This window comes from Ornithorhynchus anatinus, chromosome 2, assembly GCF_004115215.2.
Source record: "Ornithorhynchus anatinus isolate Pmale09 chromosome 2, mOrnAna1.pri.v4, whole genome shotgun sequence".
Taxonomy (NCBI): domain Eukaryota; kingdom Metazoa; phylum Chordata; class Mammalia; order Monotremata; family Ornithorhynchidae; genus Ornithorhynchus; species Ornithorhynchus anatinus.
The window spans coordinates 104,140,334-104,161,429 of NC_041729.1; the positions used below are offsets into that span (position 1 = coordinate 104,140,334).

At 47.7% G+C, this 21,096-nt stretch overlaps 2 protein-coding genes across 2 annotated transcripts in view; one reads left to right on the forward strand and one right to left on the reverse strand.

Annotated features, from left to right (window-relative positions):
* The window catches only part of MCM9 (minichromosome maintenance 9 homologous recombination repair factor), a 92,330-nt gene that overhangs the window by 25,912 nt on the left and 45,322 nt on the right, over positions 1 to 21,096 (forward strand). The window lies entirely within an intron of this gene.
* ASF1A (anti-silencing function 1A histone chaperone) lies at positions 940 to 20,889 on the reverse strand. The gene is made up of 4 exons (XM_029057302.1): positions 20,526 to 20,889; positions 11,250 to 11,365; positions 5,568 to 5,744; positions 940 to 1,417 (listed from the first exon to the last, which is right to left on the reverse strand). The coding sequence occupies exons 1-4, from the start codon at positions 20,632 to 20,634 to the stop codon at positions 1,205 to 1,207; spliced, it is 615 nt and encodes a 204-aa protein (XP_028913135.1). The 5' UTR covers positions 20,635 to 20,889; the 3' UTR covers positions 940 to 1,204.

The following is a 21,096-nucleotide window of genomic DNA, read 5'->3' on the forward strand; positions in this document are numbered from 1 at the left end:
TCGAGGTAAAATTCCACAGTTTAAATTGCTACCCAAATAGCACTATTTTGACTGTTTCTGGCATGGGCGGTTAAATCATTGTGGGCATTTTTGTTCACCGGCTTCTTGGTGAAAGGGCTCCTCATATATATACTCAGCACCAACCGTGATTTTCATTATAGAAGATGCAATTGCTGTTAAATCAGTAGGAGTATAAATTCAGCACCAAAGGGCTTCAATTAATGTTTGTTTCCCTTAAACTTCATTTTTAACAGTAATATATCACCTTCTGGGCTTCACCTTACTATGCAAAGCTTGATAAATATAGAGAAGTATTTATTTAAAACAAACATCAAGGCTCACTCTAGATTTTAACCTCACTTTTCTTCTGGAAAGCCACTCAAGTTTTCTTTCAGCCAGCCACCCCTCTCTACAAAAATCTTGACTCCCGCTCTTTGTAGACTTTTTCCATAAATCTGAGATCTGGAGGAGGGGGACGTGGGCAGAGGAGGAAGATCCGTCTACATATCGAGTGCACCCAGCACCATCTGAAGTGTTTTCCATTTGGGGCATAATGAAGGGAAACAGACTTGTGTTATCCTAAAATATCCTCTTAAGAAATGGATGCACAGTATCCATTCAAGTGCAAATCTGCATTTCTTTTCAACGAACCTACGTAATAATGAAATGCCACCTGATGTACAGATTTGCCAAAATTGAAGGGTTAGAAGAAAGGGCAAAAAGAAAGTCAGATCCTCAAATTCCACAAAGACCAGGAAGGATTTCTGGTTTCCCAATTTCAACTCTTCTTTACACTTCGGACTGAAAAAGGCTCTCTGTTCCTAGCCTAGCTGACATTCCTAACAATGTCCAGGAGATCAAGTCATTTTCTTTATAATGCTGCCTTGAGGAGATCTGTATTTTCCTTTGGGCTTTAATCATATCACAGAGGAGGAGAAATAGATAACACGTATGCTTTAATTTCAATAGTTTAAAACCAAATAAAAATAACACCACAAAGAGGAAAAAAAAAGTTATTTAAAAATAGCTGTATTTATATTCCACAATTTGCTCAAATACTGGCTTCCTTTTCCATAGAAACTTTCTACAGGAGGTTCTCCAAACAAATTCTTCAAGTTGCGTCTCAACTCTGTACTTACGGAACTTTAGGGAGAGAGTCCGTTCATTTTTACCACGTAACGTGTGCTAACGGGGCGGGTGGTGGTCACATGCAGTCCATGTGCGATTCTAACATGACGTTTAAGGAGTTTTCTGACGTCGACCACCCCTTCGACGCCGAGGGCAGTGCGTCTGTCGAAAGAAGGGACTGTAGGTTGGGGTTGCTACTCTCTGCGTCTTCCAGTTTTTCTGTGTTGTCTTCCCAGTTAATGTGGAATCTCGTGACCCTGGGATTGGATGCCAAAATATTCCTTTGAAGCTAGAGACGAGGGAGAGAAAATGCTCTTATTAGAATTGCCTGTAGGCTTAGCATTGAGACATCCAGTTGTAACACACCCCCCGGGAGGTGTGCGGTTAGCGGAGGCCTTGTGGTCCAGGGGAAAGAGCAGGGAGAGGGGCTGGGCCCATGTCACTTCTCTGGGCCTCTTAAAAGGGGAGAATCCTTGCCCCTTCCGTGTCCATGGGAAGGTTTTGAAGGGGATCATGGGCAGCATTAGAGAAGCAGTGTGATCTGGTGGAAGGGGCGCGGGGAGGAGAGTCAGAAGGACCTGGGTTCTAATCCCGGCTCCACTACTTGTCTGCTGTGTGACCATGGGCAAGTCACTTAGCCTCAGCACTTAAAAAATACTAATTTTAAAAATCCAAGGGGAAGTTTTAATTAAAGCAGCTCCGAACAATCAACTGTATCTAATGAGCCCTTATTGGGTACACAGCACTGTACTAAGTGCTTGGGGGAGTACAACGCAAGAGTTCAATCATATTTATTGAATGCTTACTGAGTGCAGAGCACTGTATGTTCCTGCCCACAAAGAGCTTAAAGTCTAGAGGTGGAGACAGATATTAAAATAAGGTATGTGCTGTGGGACCGAGGGTGGGGGTGAATACTAAATTCCCAAAAGACAGATCCAAGTTTACAAATGACTCACAGGGGAGAAAGAGCCAGGGAAAAGAGGGCTTAATCGTGGAAGGCCTCTTGGAGGAGATGTGATCTAAGTAAGGCTTTGAAGATAGGTGTATATCTAAGTAGTGATCTAAGTAGGCTTTGAAGGCCTGGTGTATATCGTCCAAATTACAATTTACAAAGGGCTTTTTCCCTGTAAGTTGGGGATGCCCTGAGCTAGGTAGTCGGTCGTATTTACTGAGCGCTTACTGTGCAGAGCACTGTACTAAGTGCTTGGGAGAATACAATATAACAATAAACAGGCGCCTTCCCTGACCACAATGAGCTTATAGTCTTGAGTCAGGGATCCATGAACAGCAGAAACCTTTCAGCAGCTTCACCAATTTATGAAGTCATGGGGCCGAAGGGGGAATCTTTGATACCGTTCAGGTTTCTGCATCGTCATGGTAAACATCAAGAGAGTCCTGGACTCTGGGGGGGAAAGCAGTAGTCATCATAATGTTTACTAAGCACTCTGTGCTGAGCACTGGGAAAGAGTAATTAGAGTTGTATTTGTTAAGTGCTTACTATGTGCCAAGTATTGTTCATGAACCATGTCCCTCAAAGGGCTCACCGTTACAAAGACAGATCAGGGAAACACAAAGGCATAAAAATCCAACTGGGCAGAAAGGGCAAATGCCAAGGGCATAAAATTAGTAGAAACGTTTTCACATGACTGAACATCTAAAACCTGAATAGTAAGGTGGCTGGAGTGGTTGGTGCGACCCAGACCAAGGGGTCTTAATCGAGGAAGGCTTCCTGAAGGAGAGATTATGTTCAGGGGAACTTGGGAGTTAAAGGGTGGCTCTATACTGGCAAAGCAGAAAGAAGGCATTCCGAACTGGAGCGGTTGTGTGGGAGTGAGAGGAATAGCAGAGAGGTGTGGGGGTCCCGGAGCTGACGAGCGGGTTTGTTTCGGCAGTTTGGAAGGCTTGAGGGGAGGCGTAGTGTGAGAGGAGGGCTTTAATCGATGTGTACTAAGCCCAGTAGAAATCAGGGGACGGGATCCCTGTTTTCAAGGAGTTTAGAATCTAATGGGGGAATAGGCACTAAAAGAGTTTACAGATGAAGGGAAGGAACAGAGTAGAGAGAGAAGTAAGTGCTCAAGAAATACAGCTGATTGAAGTATGAGAAGGAGCATGGCCTAGGGGATAGAGCAAGTGCCTGGGAGTCAGACTTGGGTTCTCATCCTGCTTCCGCCACTTGTCTGCTGGGTGACCTTGGGCAAATCACTTAAACTTCCCTGAGCCTCAGTTCCCTCATCTGTAAAATGTGGGACAACGGACTGTGTCCAACCTCTGACTCCAAAGCCCGTGCTCTTTCCACTGAGCCATGCTGCTTCCCATTAATGTTGGTATTTATTAAGTGCTTACTATGTGCCAAGCACTGTTCTAAGCGCTGGGGTAGACACAGGGGAATCAGGTTGTCCCACGTGGGGCTCACACAGTGTTAATCCCCATTTTACAGATGAGGTAACTGAGGCACCGAGAAGTTAAGTGACTTGCCCAAAGTCACACAGCTGACAAGTGGCTGAGCCGGGATTCGAACCCATGACCAATGTTGGTATTTGTTAAGCGCTTATTATGTGCCAAGCACTGTTCTAAGCACTGGGGTAGACACAGGGGAATCAGGTTGTCCCACGGGCTCACAGTCTTAATCCTCATTTTACAGATGAGGTAACTGAGGCTCAGAAGTGAAGTGACTTGCCCACAGTCACACAGCTGACAAGTGGCAGAGCTGGGATTCGAACTCATGACCTCTGACTCCAAAGCCTGTGCTCTTTCCACTGAGCCACGCTGCTTCTCTAGCCTGACCTGACCTGATTAGCTGTCACATAGTAAGCACTTAAAAAATACTGTAAAAAAAAAAAAAGAAGCACATAAGCATATGATGGAGATGGGTGCATTCATTCAGTCATACTTACTGAGCACTTACTGTGTGCAGAGCACAGTACTAAGCGCTTGGAAAGTACAATTTGGCAACAGAGGCAACCCCTACCCAACTACAGGCTCACAGTCTCCAAGGGAGGAGACAGACAACAAAACAAGTAGACAGCATCTATAGCATAGGGGTGGAAAGACAAAAAGGAATCAAGGATAATGTCATGGTTTCAGGCTTGAGGGAAAGGGAGAGGATGATGGTTGTCAACTGTGATGGAACAGGTAGGTGGAAGAGGATTCGGGAGGGAAGAGGGACCATTTGCTTTCAGACATGAGTTTGAGATACTGGTGAGACGTCTGTGAAGAGATGTCCTGATGGCAGGGCCAAATATGAGATTATAGAGGAGAGAGATTTGAAGCCCATGGCCAAGATATTTAATTTAAGTGGCCTTGGGAAATCAGAGCAGGCATTTTCAGCCCAACAACAAGCACAGGTGTCAACAGCCAAAGCCGGTGGGGATACGGTGGGAAGAAGCAGACACGCCTGCTCACTCGATATCGCCGAGGATCGGCAGGATCTAGTTAGTGTGGGATTGCCTGGGGTGGGCGAACGAAGGGAAGGCAGAGATGAGTGGGAAGACGGTGGTACTGTCAGCAGTGGTGGGAAAGAGGGAGGGAAGGTTTAGAGTTCCAACTTTGGGCCAATCAAATTTGAGGCGGTGGTATTCAGGTGAAGGAATGAGGCTGGTGAGCAAGTGAAGAGCCAGCCCCGGAAATCATCTGCAGAAAGGGACTGTTGAAACCACAAGGGCAGTTTGGCTCCTCGAGAAACAGGGAAGAGCGAGAAGATCCAGAAATGGCGATTAAAGTGAGCAGAGAGGCAGGAGATGGCGGGTTTCAATCCAAGGCCACAGAGTGGCAAGGAGGTGCTAGTTATCTAATAGCCTCAAAAGGCCTGTGGGACCTTGAGCAAGTCACGTTAACTTCTCTATGCCCCGTTTCCCCTTATGTAAAATAAGGATTCAACCCTGTGCTCCCTCCTGCTTAGATTTGTGAGCCCCATGTAGGACAGGGACTGTATAACTGACTTCATTCATTCATTCAATTCAATAGTATTTATTGAGCGCTTACTATGTGCAGAGCACTTGATGATCTTGCACTTACGTCAGTGCTTCGTACAGTGCCTGGCACGTTGTAAGGGTGTAAGGAGGATCCTTCATGCCTCCGGACACCCGCAGAGGACAGTCCCAGCACATGTGGGAACCCGCAACCCAAAAGGCGAGGTTCTGTGGCATTATAAGACTTTGGGAAGGGCTCTGTGCTCTTTGAGACGCCCAGAATGCCTTGAATAAAATCTCCCCACCAGCAGGTCTCAATTAGTTTATCTGAGCCTAGCGCAGCACCCGTCTTCCCGCAGGCTCTTGATGTGCTATTCCCATTCTGAATGACTGTGGCGACTTCAACCCCAAACCATAGCCCGCCCGTTTAAAAATACGTGGCTCCAAAATGCTAGCTTTATCTTTCACAGCCTCTCCTCCCAGCGGTCGAGTAGGGAGCGTCCAGAAAGTGCAGTATGGAATGTTGCCTACCTTAGAAAAGTCTGGTTTTACAGGAGGGTTTTCCCTCAATTCTGTCTCAGTATATTCATTATTTACATAATAGCCCACTCGAATAAATTCTTGGCCTCGATAGGTGCACGTGATCAGCACGACTGTCACACCTACTGCGTCCGCATCTGGTATGAGTCCCGGGTTAGGTGCATCGGCCTGGAACGAGACAGAGGAAAAAGAGTCATTAGCACAGGCAGGATGGGGACCACCATCCACCAGCCTCCATCGCGACGGTGGGAAAGACTCAGAAGACAGTTTCCAAGGATGCCATCTTGGTATCTGTTCATTGCAGTGGCTTGTTTATGGCCAGAAGCCACACCAATGGTATTTAATAATAATAATAATGTTGGTATTTGTTATGCGCTTACTATGTGCCAAGCACTGTTCTAAGCGCTGGGGTAGACACAAGGGAATCAGGTTGTCCCACGTGGGGCTCACAGTCTTAATCCCCATTTTACAGATGAGGTAACTGAGGCACAGAGAAGTTAAGTGACTTGCCCAGAGTCACACAGCTGACAAGTGGCAGAGCTGGGATTTGAACTCATGACCTCTGACTCCAAAGCCCGTGCTCTTTCCACTGAGCCACGCTGCTTCTCATTTATTCCTGAGCTCCTTGGGAGAATACAATAGAGTTGGTAGGCATCTTCCCTGCCCACGAGGAGCTTTCTGTCTCTGTGTGTGCAGCGGGGTGGGTCAGATATTAAGATAAATTACATATAGGGGAAATGGAGGCTGTGTACATTAAGTGCTGAGGAGCTGGAGTGAATATCTAATGCTTAAGGGGTACAGAGCCAAGTATACAGGTGACAAAATGAGCCTTTCCCTGTGCACCTTAATGCCCTGGATGTTCAAAAGAATTACTGCTTCCTGAGAAAACTGTTTCTGGTATTTTCTGGTTTATGAGAGTTTGGCCTTAACTGGACCTGAAATGTCTACTCTTCCAGCCCCCAAATAAGCAGCAGTTTAAATGGACTTTCTCTATTACTTCTGCCTGTTTCAAACTTGGGGTTTTAGGGCGTATCAGTAGTGATGGCAGTAGAGAGGGCACTTAGCAGAGAATCCTAAGTGGCCATAAGCATTTTAAATATAACAGTAATAACTGTGGTGATGGGTCTCTCCCTGCTCCACTCTAGCGAAGCCCTAAAAAAATGAGATGTCACAATGTCCTGATGTGTCTGTGAGGCAAGCTTACAGCGGTGGGTCCTGAAAAAATTGGGATTTGGTCTGGGAAAGCAGGTCAAAGATGAGCACCTAGGGCCAAGGACCATGTCTTTGTTGCTGGGATCTTTTCTCATGCACTTAGTACAGTGCTCTGCACCAAGTGGGCCCCCAATAAACACCGCTGATTAATAATGATGGTATTTGTTAAGCACTTACTATGTGCCAAGCACTGTTCTGAACAGTGAGTTTAGTAACCTCCCCCTGAACCCCCAACAATGCGGGACAGGGCCAAGAGAGAGATTCCCCACAACCTCAGGGTGGAATGTTGCTGACAAACTCCTTGAAGGCAGGGATCCTGACATCGAAATCTACTGCTCTCCCAAGCACTTAGTACAGTGATCTGCACACCTTAAACACTCGATAAAGGCCACTGATTGATCCCAACCAGGCAGGACAGCCGCCAGCTCCCAGAAAGTGGAACAGGGGTGAATAGTCCCCCCTAGGGAAGGGGCAGCCCTCTTTCCGGTCTTTATCTTAGTAGTGTGGCTTGGTGGATAGAGCACAGGCCTGGGAGTCGGAAGGACCTGGGTTCTAATCACAGCTCTGCCACATGTCTGCTGTGTGACTTTGGGCAAGTCACTTCTCTTCCCTGGGCCTCAGTTACTGCATCTGTAAAAAATAGGGGCTAAGAGTGTGAGCCCCATGTGGGACACGGATTGTGTCCAACCTGATTTACCTGTACCTCCCCCAGTGCTTAGAACAGTGCTTGGCACACAGTAAGCACCTAACAAGTACCATGATGACTATTACTATTATTCTACACTCTACCTACTGGAAAAAAGTTCTCCTGTCCCCTTTTAAAGTAACAAACCAATGAATCAATGGTTTTTAATGAGTGTTTATGGGCCGTACAGCACTTTAATACCAAGTGCTTGGGAAAGTACAACACAGCAGAGTTGACAGATGTGATCCCTGCCCACAGTGTGATTACAGTCAACAGAGGGAGACTGACATTAAGCTAAATTCTAGATGGGGGCAATGGGAGAGTATTAAGGATAGATACTTGTGCCTACACCAATGCATGGCTCTCGGTACGGGTGTCCTCTCTTTGGTCCTGTCAGGGTGAGAGTCGCCGTTACCCTCATGGCTTGGGGTTGCTGAGCTCTGCCCTGCAAACCAGGTTGCCAAAGAGGAAGGTGGGGCTGCCTGTTGCTGCTGCTGGTTCCTGAGTTTCAGGGTTCCAACCTGCACCCGAGTTTTCCTTGTGTTTCTCTCCCAGACACGCACCCATTCAAAGACACAAACGCATTCACACACGTGACACCCCACTTCTGCTCCCCAGTGCATCCTCAGGCAGAAGTTTGGGCTTTGTGAAAACATGGTTTATGCTTAAGAAATGTCTTCCCTCCAGTTTACAAATTCAGAAACATTCATTCTGACAGGGTCAAGCCTGCCAGAGGACCACATGCCTAAACTCTGTTGATTTCAAGAGTAGCTCTTTCCCTGTGCCTTCCTGAAAATCTGGGAGGATTTTCCTACTACGTTTCTCCCCCTTCCCTTCCCACTTTCCTCTTCTGCCTCTCTCCTTCCTGACCAAAAGCAAGATCTCCTTTCCCTCCACTGCTCTTAAGAGAAAATGGAAATGCCAAGTTAGGGAAATAGAAACTATGAGGACAAAACACCCAGACTGCGGGAAGAATGTGGGACTAGTTCTCGGGAGACTTTCTTTACTGGGTGATCTTGGGCAAGTCGCTTTACCTCCCTGTGCCTCACTTCCTCTCATTTGTAAGGTAGGGATCAGAGACGTGTTCACCAGATCTTTTGATATGACTGACTGACATGAGACTGTGTCTGATCTGATCAAGCAGTGGTATTTACTGAGCATTTACTGAGTGCAGAGAACTGCACTGAACACTTGGGAAGGGATAACAGATTAGGTAGGCACGATCCCCGCCTTCAAGGGGCTTTATCTCGTATCTAGCCACTCACTGAGCAAAGGGCTGGGCAAGCACAGTGCTTAACAAATGCCATAGTGACCTAAAGCTGGAAAAACAGGAAGAAGAGGGAAGATCTCAGAATATCAATTTTTATACAACCCACACAAGTGGAATTTCAAATTAATTATGAAATGTAAACTGTTCCCAAGAAATGACCCTCAGAGGTGTGTGAGTGGTATATACGACAGCCAAGCTAAGTGGGGGAGAGTACAGGGGAACACACGCTTAAAGAGACTGTGCTCTGCCCTTATTCATTCAATCCATCGTATTTATTGAGTGCTTACTGTGTGCAAAGCACTATACTAAGCGCTTGGGAGAGTATAATATAACAATAAACTGACACATTCCCTGCCTAGTTAACACCAAGGCCCCTGACTTGAGAAAATCTCCAGATGTCAACCCACCTCAAAAGAGCAGGGAATGTGTTTGCTAATTCTGTTGTAGTGTACTCTCCCAAGCGCTTAATATAGTGCTCTGCACATAGTAAGAGCAAATACCACTGACTGATATGCAACTGCAAAGCTTCAGGTGATAAAGCTTTGCATTTGGTAAGGGTTTTATGTTTAAAATTATAATTATTGAGTGGAGTGTTTTTAATAGTCAACTGAAGGATAGTTGATTCAAGGAGGAAAAAACTAAGCCACTTCCCAAGTGTGTTTGGGCATGCAGGAAGACAGCAGAGAAAAACAAAGCGTATCCAACGCAGATTAGGCAGGGAAAACTACAGTTTAATCTCTGGTGTTTTGACCAATGGGTTTTGTAAACTGAAACACACACTAAACACCTTTATGCTTCAGCTTTTCTTTACCAACAGTCCCAGAAAGAGGAACCCAGAGTCTTTGGGGGAGAATAATGAAAAGAAAACAACAAGACTCTTTCGATACTACTCACTGAGCCAAAAATGGAGCTCTTTCTAATGATCTAAATTCCCAGAAAAAATACCCCTAAACTACCTGCTACTGGCCGTTTCAATCCTGATAAAACCATCTTTTGGAGCCTTCTAGCCAGGAATAGTTTGTCAAAGAAAAGGATCCCCACAGAATCCCTTGCTACCCCACAGAGAACTGAAGACCGTTAACTCTCACAACCAGAGAGGTTAGAAAAGACTGCTGTGACTCTGCAGAAAGGAACTTTCAGAAAGAACTGTGTTGCCTAAGCACGGGGAGGAGGAAAACCGGCAGTGAGAAATTGAATGCTAATCCACAACTCCACATGGCTCCACCTAACTGGAGTTAGGAGGGGAAGCTTTGCAAAAAGATGGTAATTATTATTATTATGGTATTTATTAAATGTACTAAGTTGGGGTACCTATCAGTCCTTGTCCCACATGAGGCTGAGTCTATGGAGGAGAGATAATAGGTATTCGATCCTCATTTTACAGATGATGAAACTGAGGCATAGAAAAGTGACTTGCCCAAGGTCCCACAGCAGGCAACTGGTGAATTCAGGATTAGAACCCAGGTCTCAACTCCCAATCCTGGGCTTCTTCCACTACATCATGTTGCTTCCTAATGACTCAATCAGTGGTATTTACTGAGCACTTACTGTGTGCGGAGGACTGCACTAAGTGTTTGGGAGAATATACTACAAGCTTTGGTAGACCCGATCCCTGAGATGGTAAAGGACAGCAGCCTGTTTTATACAGATGCATTCCATGCTGTCTTGAGTTCTTCAGACTTAGATCATTAAAATGAGATGAGTCGACATAACATCAATGTTGGAAGCGGCATGGCCTAGTGGATAGAGCATGGACCTGGGAGTCAGAAGACGTGGGTTCTATCCCCCGCTCCACCACTTACATGCTGGGTGACCCTTGGGCAACTTGCTTAACTTCTCTGTGCCTCACTACCCTCATCTGCACAATGGGGATTCAATACCTGTGCTCCCTCCTACTTAGAATGGGAGTCCCATGTGGGATGTGATGATTTTGCATCTACCCCAGCTCGTAGTACAGTGCGAGGCACATAGTAGATGCTTAACAAATGCCACAATGATTATTGTTTTATTAACCTCCTCATGGCCCCTTCCCATCACCCTAATGCACTACGTCATATCCCAAGTGCAAAAATCCTCACTGTCCCATACATAAATCTCAGGAGGTAACTGGCAGCCCAAATAAACCAGAGTGTAAAAAAAAAAAATGCAGCTTCTCCTCCAGGAAGGTGATGGGGAATGCTGGATTGGGATCTGGAACTGGAAACAAGAAAAATGAAGTGGTCTTGCCCAATCTTCATTGATTTAGAGTATCTTTCCAGTTGGAACGGAACAGCTCAGTTGAGCAGATTCTCCCTTTCCTGGTAAACCAGGCCGGAGGTAAAATAGCCAGTCATGGCAGGTCTGCTTTACAGTCTAGTTATCTCTGAACCCCAAGTCCTCAACCCCGCTGGGGAGCACTCAAGAGCCGTGATAGACGCTAGACACTGGATGTGGGAAATGGTTTCCACATCACGGGGTATGTGGTTGGCAGTGGATCTGGAACAAGCATTTATAGCGACAATCTTACCTGAAATACAAACATGTGTCTTCCCGCAGGTACCGGGCCCACTAAAACAGAGTCTAAAACTTGGTCGTATTCTTCACTTTCAGCTGAGCCCACATAGATTATTTTCCATTCTAAGTCTAGAGTAAAACACAAAAGCCACATGTTAATTCACGCTCAATTAATTAAATCATCCGTTCTCACTGCAACTCACTTTGGGGGCTGCTGGAGTTATCCGAATCCTCCTTGAACCGATTGATGCTTTCTGCCTAGACACTTCCCAATGCTAGCCGATTCCCACAGGCTTAGTAACTCACTGGCTGAACAAGGGTCTTGCTTTGCCTCGTCTCTTGAATCTACTGCTCTCAAGTTCCAATGAGGGGACCACTGTCCTGAAGTTGGGGATTTGGGAGTCCGCAATTCCAAGTTCACCTGTCCGCACCCTTTCTGATTCGGTAGACTTTAAACCGCTTCCCAGTCTGTGTCTTTCCAAAACAAAAAGACTTGATCAGTCGATCAAATCATATTTATTGAGGGCTTACTGTGCGCAGAACACCGTACTAAGCGCTTGGGAGAGTAAAGTACAACAGATGGCAGCCACATTCCCTGCCCACGATGAGCTTACAGTCGGGAAGGGGAGAGAGACGTTAATACAAATCAGCAATATTTAGTATTTCAATTCAATATACATTTTATTTAAAAATCCATTCATTATTAATGTTTATTTCTCAATCTTTTCAGTCTTGGCCAGAAGCTGTTCCCTCCCCTCTGCACCCAATTATCTTGGCGTCCCTTCTCTTGGTCCGGGTGGTCTGTGCCTGTCGTTCCATGCCAGGGAAAGGTACTCTAGGTTTGCAGGGCAGAAATATTTGGCTTTTTGTTCTCACTAGCCTGGCCGATGGGGTTCGCTGAATAGTGTTGGTTTTCTGGCCGAATGGGACAGCCAACACATTCACCAAGATTTCTTATCTAAATGTAACACAACGGTAACAGCTCCTGTTACAACTAATCAGAGATATAAAAAAAAAATGCTCAGCAATCACAGATTCTGGCCTGCCCCGGCCGTCCTGCCTACAGTGCATGCTCGATTCAACTGGAAACATTTGCCGGGTGGGAAACGTAAACCCTGGCGCCTGATGTATAACAAAGAAGGACTCCATCTTCCTTATTCTCTGAGAATTTACCACATAGATGTCAGAATACAGCCACGGGGATCCACCGTTGTAACTGGAGCTGAAGAGGCTGCCTTAAAATTGGGGTCATTACCTGGGAACGCCTACTGAAACAATAGTTAACAATGCGTATTAGGACCATTTGTTGTGGCTTGGCCAAAATGAAATGACCATTAGTGGTAGCACTAATAGAAAGTGCTTAGAGACACTAAGCCCTCTAAAAGTGGGCAGGGAATGTGTCTGTTATATTTGTATTCTCCGGAGCACTTAGTAAAGCGCTCTGCACACCGTAAGCGCTCAATAAACAGGACTGGTTGTATGCCTGTATTTATATTAATACCACCTGCTTTTCATCAGGTCTCCTCTCCTACTTATGCTATCCCCTCAACCACCTGAGCACTCAACACATTGACCTGTTTATAGCTAACCTCACCACCTTCTAGGATGTAATGGTTATTAATAATTAATGCATATTAATGTGTAGCCACCATTTTCCCCAGTCTAAAACCTCCTTTTATGTCTTCTACGTTTACCGAAGCATCCGATATGTGGCCTCTGCCCACGGCTGGCATCCAGTACAGAGTAGGCACCCCAATCGGCGCTCGGTCAATCCTGGTGATTGATATGAGCTTACCTAGCGTTCTCTGCAAACCCGCAACCCCAGGCTGGTCCAGCCATGGAATTGGGAGGAAGGAGAGGGGGGACAACTGTCTCAGACATCCTCAGATGGGTAGAATGGATGGCAGTTAACTCAGGGATGAACAGTCCCTGTCCCACATGGGCCTCCCTGTCTTAAGAGGGAGGGAGAACAGCTTCTGAATCCCCATTGTACAGATGAGGAAACGGAGGCACAGAGAAGTTAAGTGACTTGCCCACGGTCACACAGCAGGCAAGAGGCAGAGTCAGAATTAGAATCCAGGTCCCCTGATTCCCCTGCCCATGCTCTTTCCACTAGGTCACGTTGCTTCCCAGAAGTCATCCGATCTGGGCAATTAGGGCTCCTCATTCTTGAAGCTTGGTGCTGGTTGGACTGGTTCAGGCTGGGTTGGGCCCCAGGATTTTGCCCTGTGCAAGGACTCTACCTTGCAGTCATTTTAATATTTCACTTCTGCTCTCTAAAAGGCAAAAAGGCATGTGTTGAGGTGCTGGGTCAAATCTATGGAGTGAACCCGTGATAAGAAGCAGTGAACACTTCTGGACTTGACATCGGTCTGAATTTCTGATTAGAAAGAGTAACCCCATATTCTGCTGATCTTTCTCTTCACCTCCCTGTTCTGAACAACGGAGATATATATATAAGGGATCCAAGAAGGCTGTTTCAAGTGATGCGTTCGTCTTATGCCTAAGAGTCCTTTTCTGGTTGTTGGGCAAAGGAACTGTCAGAAACTGAGTTATGACCTGGAGGTATAAGCTGGAGGAAGGCAAATATAATGTCTCACAGTGAGTACAATCTGGTATGGTGACAATATAATGTATGTTTATACCAGTACAGTAGGAATTATTGGTACAGCTCTTTCTGGAATATTACTTTTAATCTGTGAAGCTGTTCGGATGTCGATATACATACCCCTGAAACTCAGCACAGCGCCATTCTCCTGTATTTGGGGGAGTTAAAGTTCACAGATGCCCGGTTGTGGGAGGGGAACGCTTTAAACAAGCCCATTTGAGAAGCAACTTAATACAGTAGAAAAAACTTGGGCCTGGGTTCTAATCCTGGCTCCACCACTTGCCTGCTCAGTGATCTTGGACAAGTCACTTAACCTCTCTGTGCTTCAAGTTTTCTCATCTGTAAAATGGTGACAAAATACCTCTTCTCGTTCCCAGTTAGTCTGCGAAGCCCATATGAGACAAAGTTTAGTACCGTGCTTGCAACAGTACTAACAGATGCTGGTTTATCAATATTGTCATGGTATAAATGATTTCTTTGTGTTTACAGCCTCTTTGCTCTGTCAGTGCCCAGAACTGAATTTACCCTTCAAAACGAGGGAGAACATTACTCTCCAGCACCAGATTTCTGATTTGCAATTTGTTTGTTTACAAAATGAAAGTTGACCCCAAATTGGTCCATAAGATAGTCTGATCTCATCAGGAAAAGGAAAAAAAAGAAAAGGCCAGTCCATCTGCACATAAAAATATATCGGCCAGGTCTGAGGCTAAACCAAGGTCCAGGGGGAAGAGAATTCCAAACAGTCACATGTTTTAGCAGCCAAACCACCAGTCTAGTGAAAGTAGGGTTACGGCTCGTTCTTTCGCCTCTACCCCAATCCCCGCTACGGATGAAAACCATCTCTTTGAGCCCGGTCGGACTAATTCTCCTCAGCCCAGGGTTGCATTCTGGCACTTGGCTCCTGACTGGTCTGGGAAGGGCTGCCTTATAAGTGGCTAGTTACTGTCAGGGTAGGGGTCCTTAATAATAACTTAAATAACGACAAGGGTGGTATTTCTTAAGCGCTTATGTGCCCAGCGCTGTACGGAATAATGTCTGCTCTCATTTTCCAAACTTTGCTGTTCAGAAGGATTTGCATTTTTAGATCTGTTCTCGGGGTCGTTTCTGGATCTCTCTTTTCTCCCCCTTCTTTCTGGGGCCAAAGCACTTTCTACTCCCTAGATGTAGTTTGATCAACTCGCGGCAGAGCTTTTGTTTTCTCAGACTGTCCTGGGGGGCAGTGGGGTTAAGGAGTCAGGGCTGGGGACCAATGGAAAAGCCGTAAAATGCAATGTCGGTCACTTGTGTCTACCCCAGACCTTAAAACAGAGCTTGGCACATAGTAAGCCCTTAACAAGAACCATTAATAATATTAGGTGGGTGTGCAGGCTTCCTCAGGCCGGGTTGATGACGGGACTAGTGTTTGTCTCCAAAACTGTTTTTCTGCCCTGGGAAACTTGGGAGCTTCGCATTTCATTCATTCAATCGTATTTACTGAGTGCTTACTGTGTGCAGAGCACTGTACAACGCACTTGGGAGAGTACAATATAACAATAAACAGACACATTCCCTGCCCACATTTCATGTGCTCTGTGTCGACTTAGATCCCATTAATTTTCCCTGTGGGAAAAATATATGAATATATATATATATATATGTGGAAAGAGCACAGGCTTGGGAGTCAGAGGTCATGGGCTCTAATTCCAGCCCCGCCATTTATCAGCCGTGTGACTTTGGCCAAGACACTTAACTTCCCTGTGCCTCAGTCACCTCCTCTGTAAAATGTTAAGACTGGGAGCGCCACGTGGGACAACCCGATTACCCTGTATCTACCCCAGCGCTTAGAAGAGTGCTTGGCACGTAGTAAGCATTTAACCAATACCATCATAATATGTATGTAGATGAATTATATATTTAAATGCATATATATTTCAATATATAATCTATAGATTTATTTTTAAGCCAGGCAGGGCCATTAAAAATCTGTATCAGTATCACTGGGCGTGTAGTGGCTCAGCCTAAACCTTACCTCACATGCCCTAGATGATTAGGGGAACCTCCCTGCTTTAAATTAGATGATTGATCATACATCCTGGATGGTTTGGGTGCTCGGCCCCAAAGCGCATCCTAGGACGCCATGGCATTTTAGCGGCCACGGGGCGAGTCCCCCTACCCGCCCCCCTGGGCCCTGTAGCACGGTCCACCCCAGTGCTGAAGGGAGTCCGACGAGGGGTGATGTGACCGCCCACAGCTCGGCCTTTCGGGGTGTTCTGACGTCTGAACGTCTTTCTGCTGGCAGTGAGAGGAGACGAGCAACTCACCGAACATTTTTAAAAAATGGTTAACCGTGGTCCCAACCCCTCAGTCGCCACTGGATTTATTTTCCAAACGGTAACATCCGTCTAGCCCGTCAACTCACTGTGGTGGGGAGTATGTCGGGTCTAACCACTCTGTTGTATGGTACTCTCCCAAGCGCTCAGCACAGTGCTCAGCACATGGTAAGCGCTCAATAAATACCTTTGATGATGATGATAAAGACAAGAGAAATTGCAAGGTCGATTTCCTAAGCCATAATTCCAATTTATTCAGCTGCTTTCCTAAATTAGAAAGAATCCCAGTGAAGTCCGCAATTTGGCAAACTCGCCCTAGGGTAGTAAGATTCAAGTTGACTTTAGGTTTCCACTTTACACCTCGTTTTTAAGGCCATTAGCAAATTTGTAAAATATTGCTCTTTCACATTTTGTTCTAACCCAGAAACATGAAGCTGGAGGGCCTGGAGGGATATTTTTGAACTTAAAATAAATTGCAAAATAGTATTTTTCTTTCCCACGATCCCTTTTCCCTCATTCCACCGCTTCAAATTTAGTGGTCCGTAGTCATGTTTATCGCTGAACAAATGCTGTACTAAGTTTAAATATTTTATTTTTAAACAGACAAAAATGTCTAAGTTGAGGCAGCACCGACAAGAACAGGCACGTTAATTCTAAATTGAGGTGGGGGGGGGGGGAGGAAATAAAGTGAAAAGGTTCGAGATTAGCAAATCAAGTCTAACATAAGAGTAAGTTAAATTAACATTTTTTTTCCCTTTTGTTAAAGAAAAACCCATGAAAAACCAAACAGCAAAAGTCTTCCGCTAATGTTACCAAATTCAGAGAGTGTGGGAGCAAATCCAAACTGCCACCCAATCTTTGTAATGGTTTTTCTCCTTAATTCGACCCCTCTAAAATGTTACTTTGAGATGTATATGTAAAAAAGGGCCTTAATTCATACAACTATAGTCCTGTTCCACCTGGGTCAGCCCTAAGGTCCATCCAATCCAGGACTCTGACAGAGGTACCAGGAGATTTGAAGGAACCATGTGCTGGTCGCCTGCCTGGACACCCATTTTCACAGTTAGGGATGGACCATCCATCCGAACTTTTCCCTCCCCATCTCTAACTTTTCATCTAATAGTCTATTGTGGACCTCTGATGGTGAATTGATCCTCTTGATCTGTTTTAAGTTCAACTTTTTTCAACTCCTAAGAGGCAGGGTGGTTTTAGTGGAAAAAGCCCAGGCTTGGGAGTCAGTGGACGTGGGTTCTAATCCCAGCTCCGCCACTTGTCTGCTGTGTGACCTTGGGCAAGTCACAACTTCTCTGTGCCTCAGTTACCTCTTCTATAAAAGGGGGATTGAGACTGTGAGCTCCACGTGGGACAACCTGATTACCCTGTACCTACCCCTGTGCTTAGAACAGTGCTTGGCACATAGTAAGCATTTAACACATAGCATAATTATGATTAGCTTGTCAGCTGTGTGACTGTGGGCAAGTCACTTAACTTCTCTGTGCCTCCGTTACCTCATCTGTAAAAGGGGGATTAAGACTGTGAACCTCACGTGGGACAACCTGATTACCCTGTATCTCCCCCAGCGCTTAGAACAGTGCTCTGCACATAGTAAGCGCTTAACAAATACCAACATTATTATTATTATTTTCTCTCCTCCCATCGCCCTCCCTTTACCAACCCCCTCTGCAACTCTGGAAGGTGGATGGGCGTGTGTTCCTCCTCAACCTCCCTGATACGGATTGTTCAGTCCCAGAAATTGGCCCCCTCCAAAAAAGCCGACCCAAGCCAAGGCAACATTTCCGCGTCTTTACTCTCTGCAACTTTCAGGGGTTCGTTTCAGGGAACTGCATTTCAAAAACCCCGGGGGGAGGTCAGCAACCCTGTTGGGAGATTTTATTTGGGGAGCGGGGTGACCGTGCATGCCCGGCCTGTATCTGCAGCTGAGGAGGAAACTGGCTGCGGAGACCAGGGCTGGGGCAACTAGCCCGGTCCCTGGCACTTTGGGGGAGCGTGGGGGCAATTAATCCTATTTATTGACTGCTTACCCCATGCAGCCTCTCTAGGTTTTAATTCCTCTAGACTGGGGGCTCCTTGGGGACAGGGACTGTGTCTGTTTATTGTTCGACTGTACTCTCTCAAGCGTTCAGTAGAGTGCTCTGCACACAGTAAGGACTTAATACATACAATTGACTGAACAGGCTGTAAACTCGCTGTGGACAGGAAACATACCTACCAACTCGCATATACCGTATTCTCCCAAGTGTTTAGCGCAGTGCTCTGTACACAGTAAGTGCTGAATAATACAACTGATTGAACTGTTATAGTGTACTCTCCCAAGCAGTTAGCGCAGTGTTCTGCACGCCATAAGCGCTCAATAAAGTATGACTGAACTGTTACAGTGTACTCCCAAGCGCTTAGTACGCTGCCCTACGCACAGTAAGCGCTCAGTAAAAATGATTGCACTGTTCTACTCTCCCAAGTGCTTAGTGTAGTATTCTGCACAGTACGTGCTCAATAAAATACGCCTGATTGATTGTACATTCCCAAGCGCTTAGTACCCAGCTCTGCACCAGGAAAGGGCTCAACAAATACGATGGACTGAGAATACAACGCAACACAATATAGTTGGTTGCCTGTCTACTTGTTTTGTTTTGTCGTCTGTCTTCCCCCTTCTAGACTGTGAGCCTGTCCTTGGCAGGGATGGTCTCTGTTGCTGAATGGTACTTTCCAAGCGCTTAGGACAGGGCTCTGCACACAGAAAGCGCTCAGTAAATACTACCAAATGAGCGAATTAACAGTCAGGATGCCTGCCCACAAGGAATAGTGCCTGGCACACTGTAAGTGCTTAACAAATACCATAATATTAATTATCATTATTAAGGAGCTGTAGAAGCAGCGTGGCTCAATGGAAAGAGCCCGGGCTTGGGAGTCGGAGGTCATGGGTTCTAATTCCGCCTCCGCCACTTGTCGCCTGTGTGACTTTGGGCAAGTCATTTAACTTCTCCCGGCTTCAGTTCCCACGTAGGACAACCTCATCCCCTTGTATCCGCCCCAGCGCTTACCACAGTGCTTCGCACATAGGGCTTAACAAATGCCATTATCATTATGATTATTTAACTTCTCCGGGCTTCAGTGCCCTCATCTGTAAAATGGGGATGAAGACTGTGAGCCCCACGTGGGACAACTTCATCACCTAGTATCCCCCCAGTGCTTACCACAGTGCTTCGCACATAGTAAGCGCTCAACAAATGCCACCATCATGATTATTTAACTTCTCCGGGCTTCAGTGGCCTCATCTGTAAAACGGGGATGAAGACTGTGAGCCCCACGTAGGACAACCCCATCACCTTGTACCCCGCCCCCCAGCGCTTAGCACAGCGCTTCGCACATAGTAAGCGCTCAACAAATGCCACCATCATGATGACTATTTAACTTCTCCGGGCTTCAGTGGCCTCATCTGTAAAACGGGGATGAAGACTGTGCGCCCCACGTGGGACAACCCCATCACCTTGTATCCCCCCCCCCAACGCTTAGCACAGCGCTTCGCACATAGTAAGCGCTGAACAAATGCCATCATCATGATGATTATTTAACTTCTCCGGGCTTCAGTGGCCTCATCTGTAAAACGGGGATGAAGGCTGTGAGCCCCACGTGGGACAACCCCATCACCTTGTATCCCCCCCCCCAGCGCTTAGCACAGCGCTTCGCACATAGTAAGCGCTCAACAAATGCCACCATCATGATGATTAACTTCTCCGGGCTTCGGGGGTCTCATCTGTAAAACGGGGATGAAGACTGCGAGCCCAAGGGCCCACCTCATCACCCTGTCTGCCCCCCCCCGGCGCTCGGCCTGTAGTAAGCGCTGAGTATTATCGTCGTTGTTACGATCCGGGGGGGGGGGGGGAAGGCCCTGCGAGTTGGGGGTCCCGTTAGGGCCCCGCCCCCTCCCCCCCCAGATTGGTGCTGGGGAGAGGGCAACTTTCGGGGAAGTTTGGCAGGGGCCGGGGGCGATGGCGGCGGCAGAGGGAGGAGGACTAAGATGGCCCCGGTGGCCCGGCTGGGCGGTCCTTTCCCTCGGGGAGGGGAAGGCGGGCGCGCCGGGGGCGGCCGTTAACCCCCGGCCCCAGCTGGCCCCAACATGGCTCCCTCCGGTCGAGCGGTGGGGGAGGAGGGGAGGCCCGAAAGGGGTGCGGGTGGCCATCCCCGCCTCGGGCCCCGACCGTGGCCAAGGGTCCCAACCGTGGCCAAAGGCCCCAACCGTGGCCAAAGGCCCCAACCGTGGCCAAAGGCCCCAACCGTGGCCAAGGGCCGAGGAGGCCGCGGCGGCGCGGAGGCTGCCGGGAAAATGGCCAAGCGGGGCCCGGCCCGGCCTCACCTTCCGACAGGTCCTCGATGCACTCGAAGGTGATCTCGAACTGGAAGGGGTTGTAGAAGGGGGACGGGTTGTCCAGCACCACCACGTTGTTCACCTGGACCTTGGCCATGGCGGGGGTTCGCCGTCGCCGCACACAATGGAACAGGAGGAGGAGGCCCTCGGGAAAGTTTGGGGCGGGCGGGCGGGCGGGCCGGAAGGACCGGCTCCGGCCCCGCTGGGCCGCCGCGGCCCCCTCCAAGCCGCCCGACGGCCAAGGTGGGCCGCCGTCTCCCGGCTCCGCTCCGGCAACGCGGCCCGAGGCTCCACCTGCTGGGGCAGGCCCAGGGCGGGCGGAGGGACACACGGAAGGACCGACGGGAGGGAGGGAAGGAGGGAGGGAGGCAGGGAGGGACCGCCACCCGGCGACCGCCTCCGCCCCGCCCCCCTCCGCCCAGGGAGGGGCCGAGCCGAGCTGCACCTGCGCACTGACGACCGGCCGGGGGGGGGGGGGAGGGAGAAGGGGGAGAGAGGGGTGGGGGGGGAAGGGAGGGGAGGGAGGGAGGAGGGGAAAGGGGGGGGAGGCAAGAGGGAG

What these genes read in the sequence shown, in the direction of transcription:
- ASF1A (XM_029057302.1), bottom strand. Translation starts at nt 20,634, where the DNA reads ATGGCCAAGGTCCAGGTGAACAACGTGGTGGTGCTGGACAACCCGTCC. An exon ending in CATCGAGGACCTGTCGGAAG is followed by an intron (nt 11,366 to 20,525) that starts GTGAGGCCGGGC and finishes GTTTTACTCTAG; the next exon opens with ACTTAGAATGGAAAATAATC. An exon ending in TAAAACCAGACTTTTCTAAG is followed by an intron (nt 1,418 to 5,567) that starts GTAGGCAACATT and finishes CCTCGTCTCTAG; the next exon opens with CTTCAAAGGAATATTTTGGC.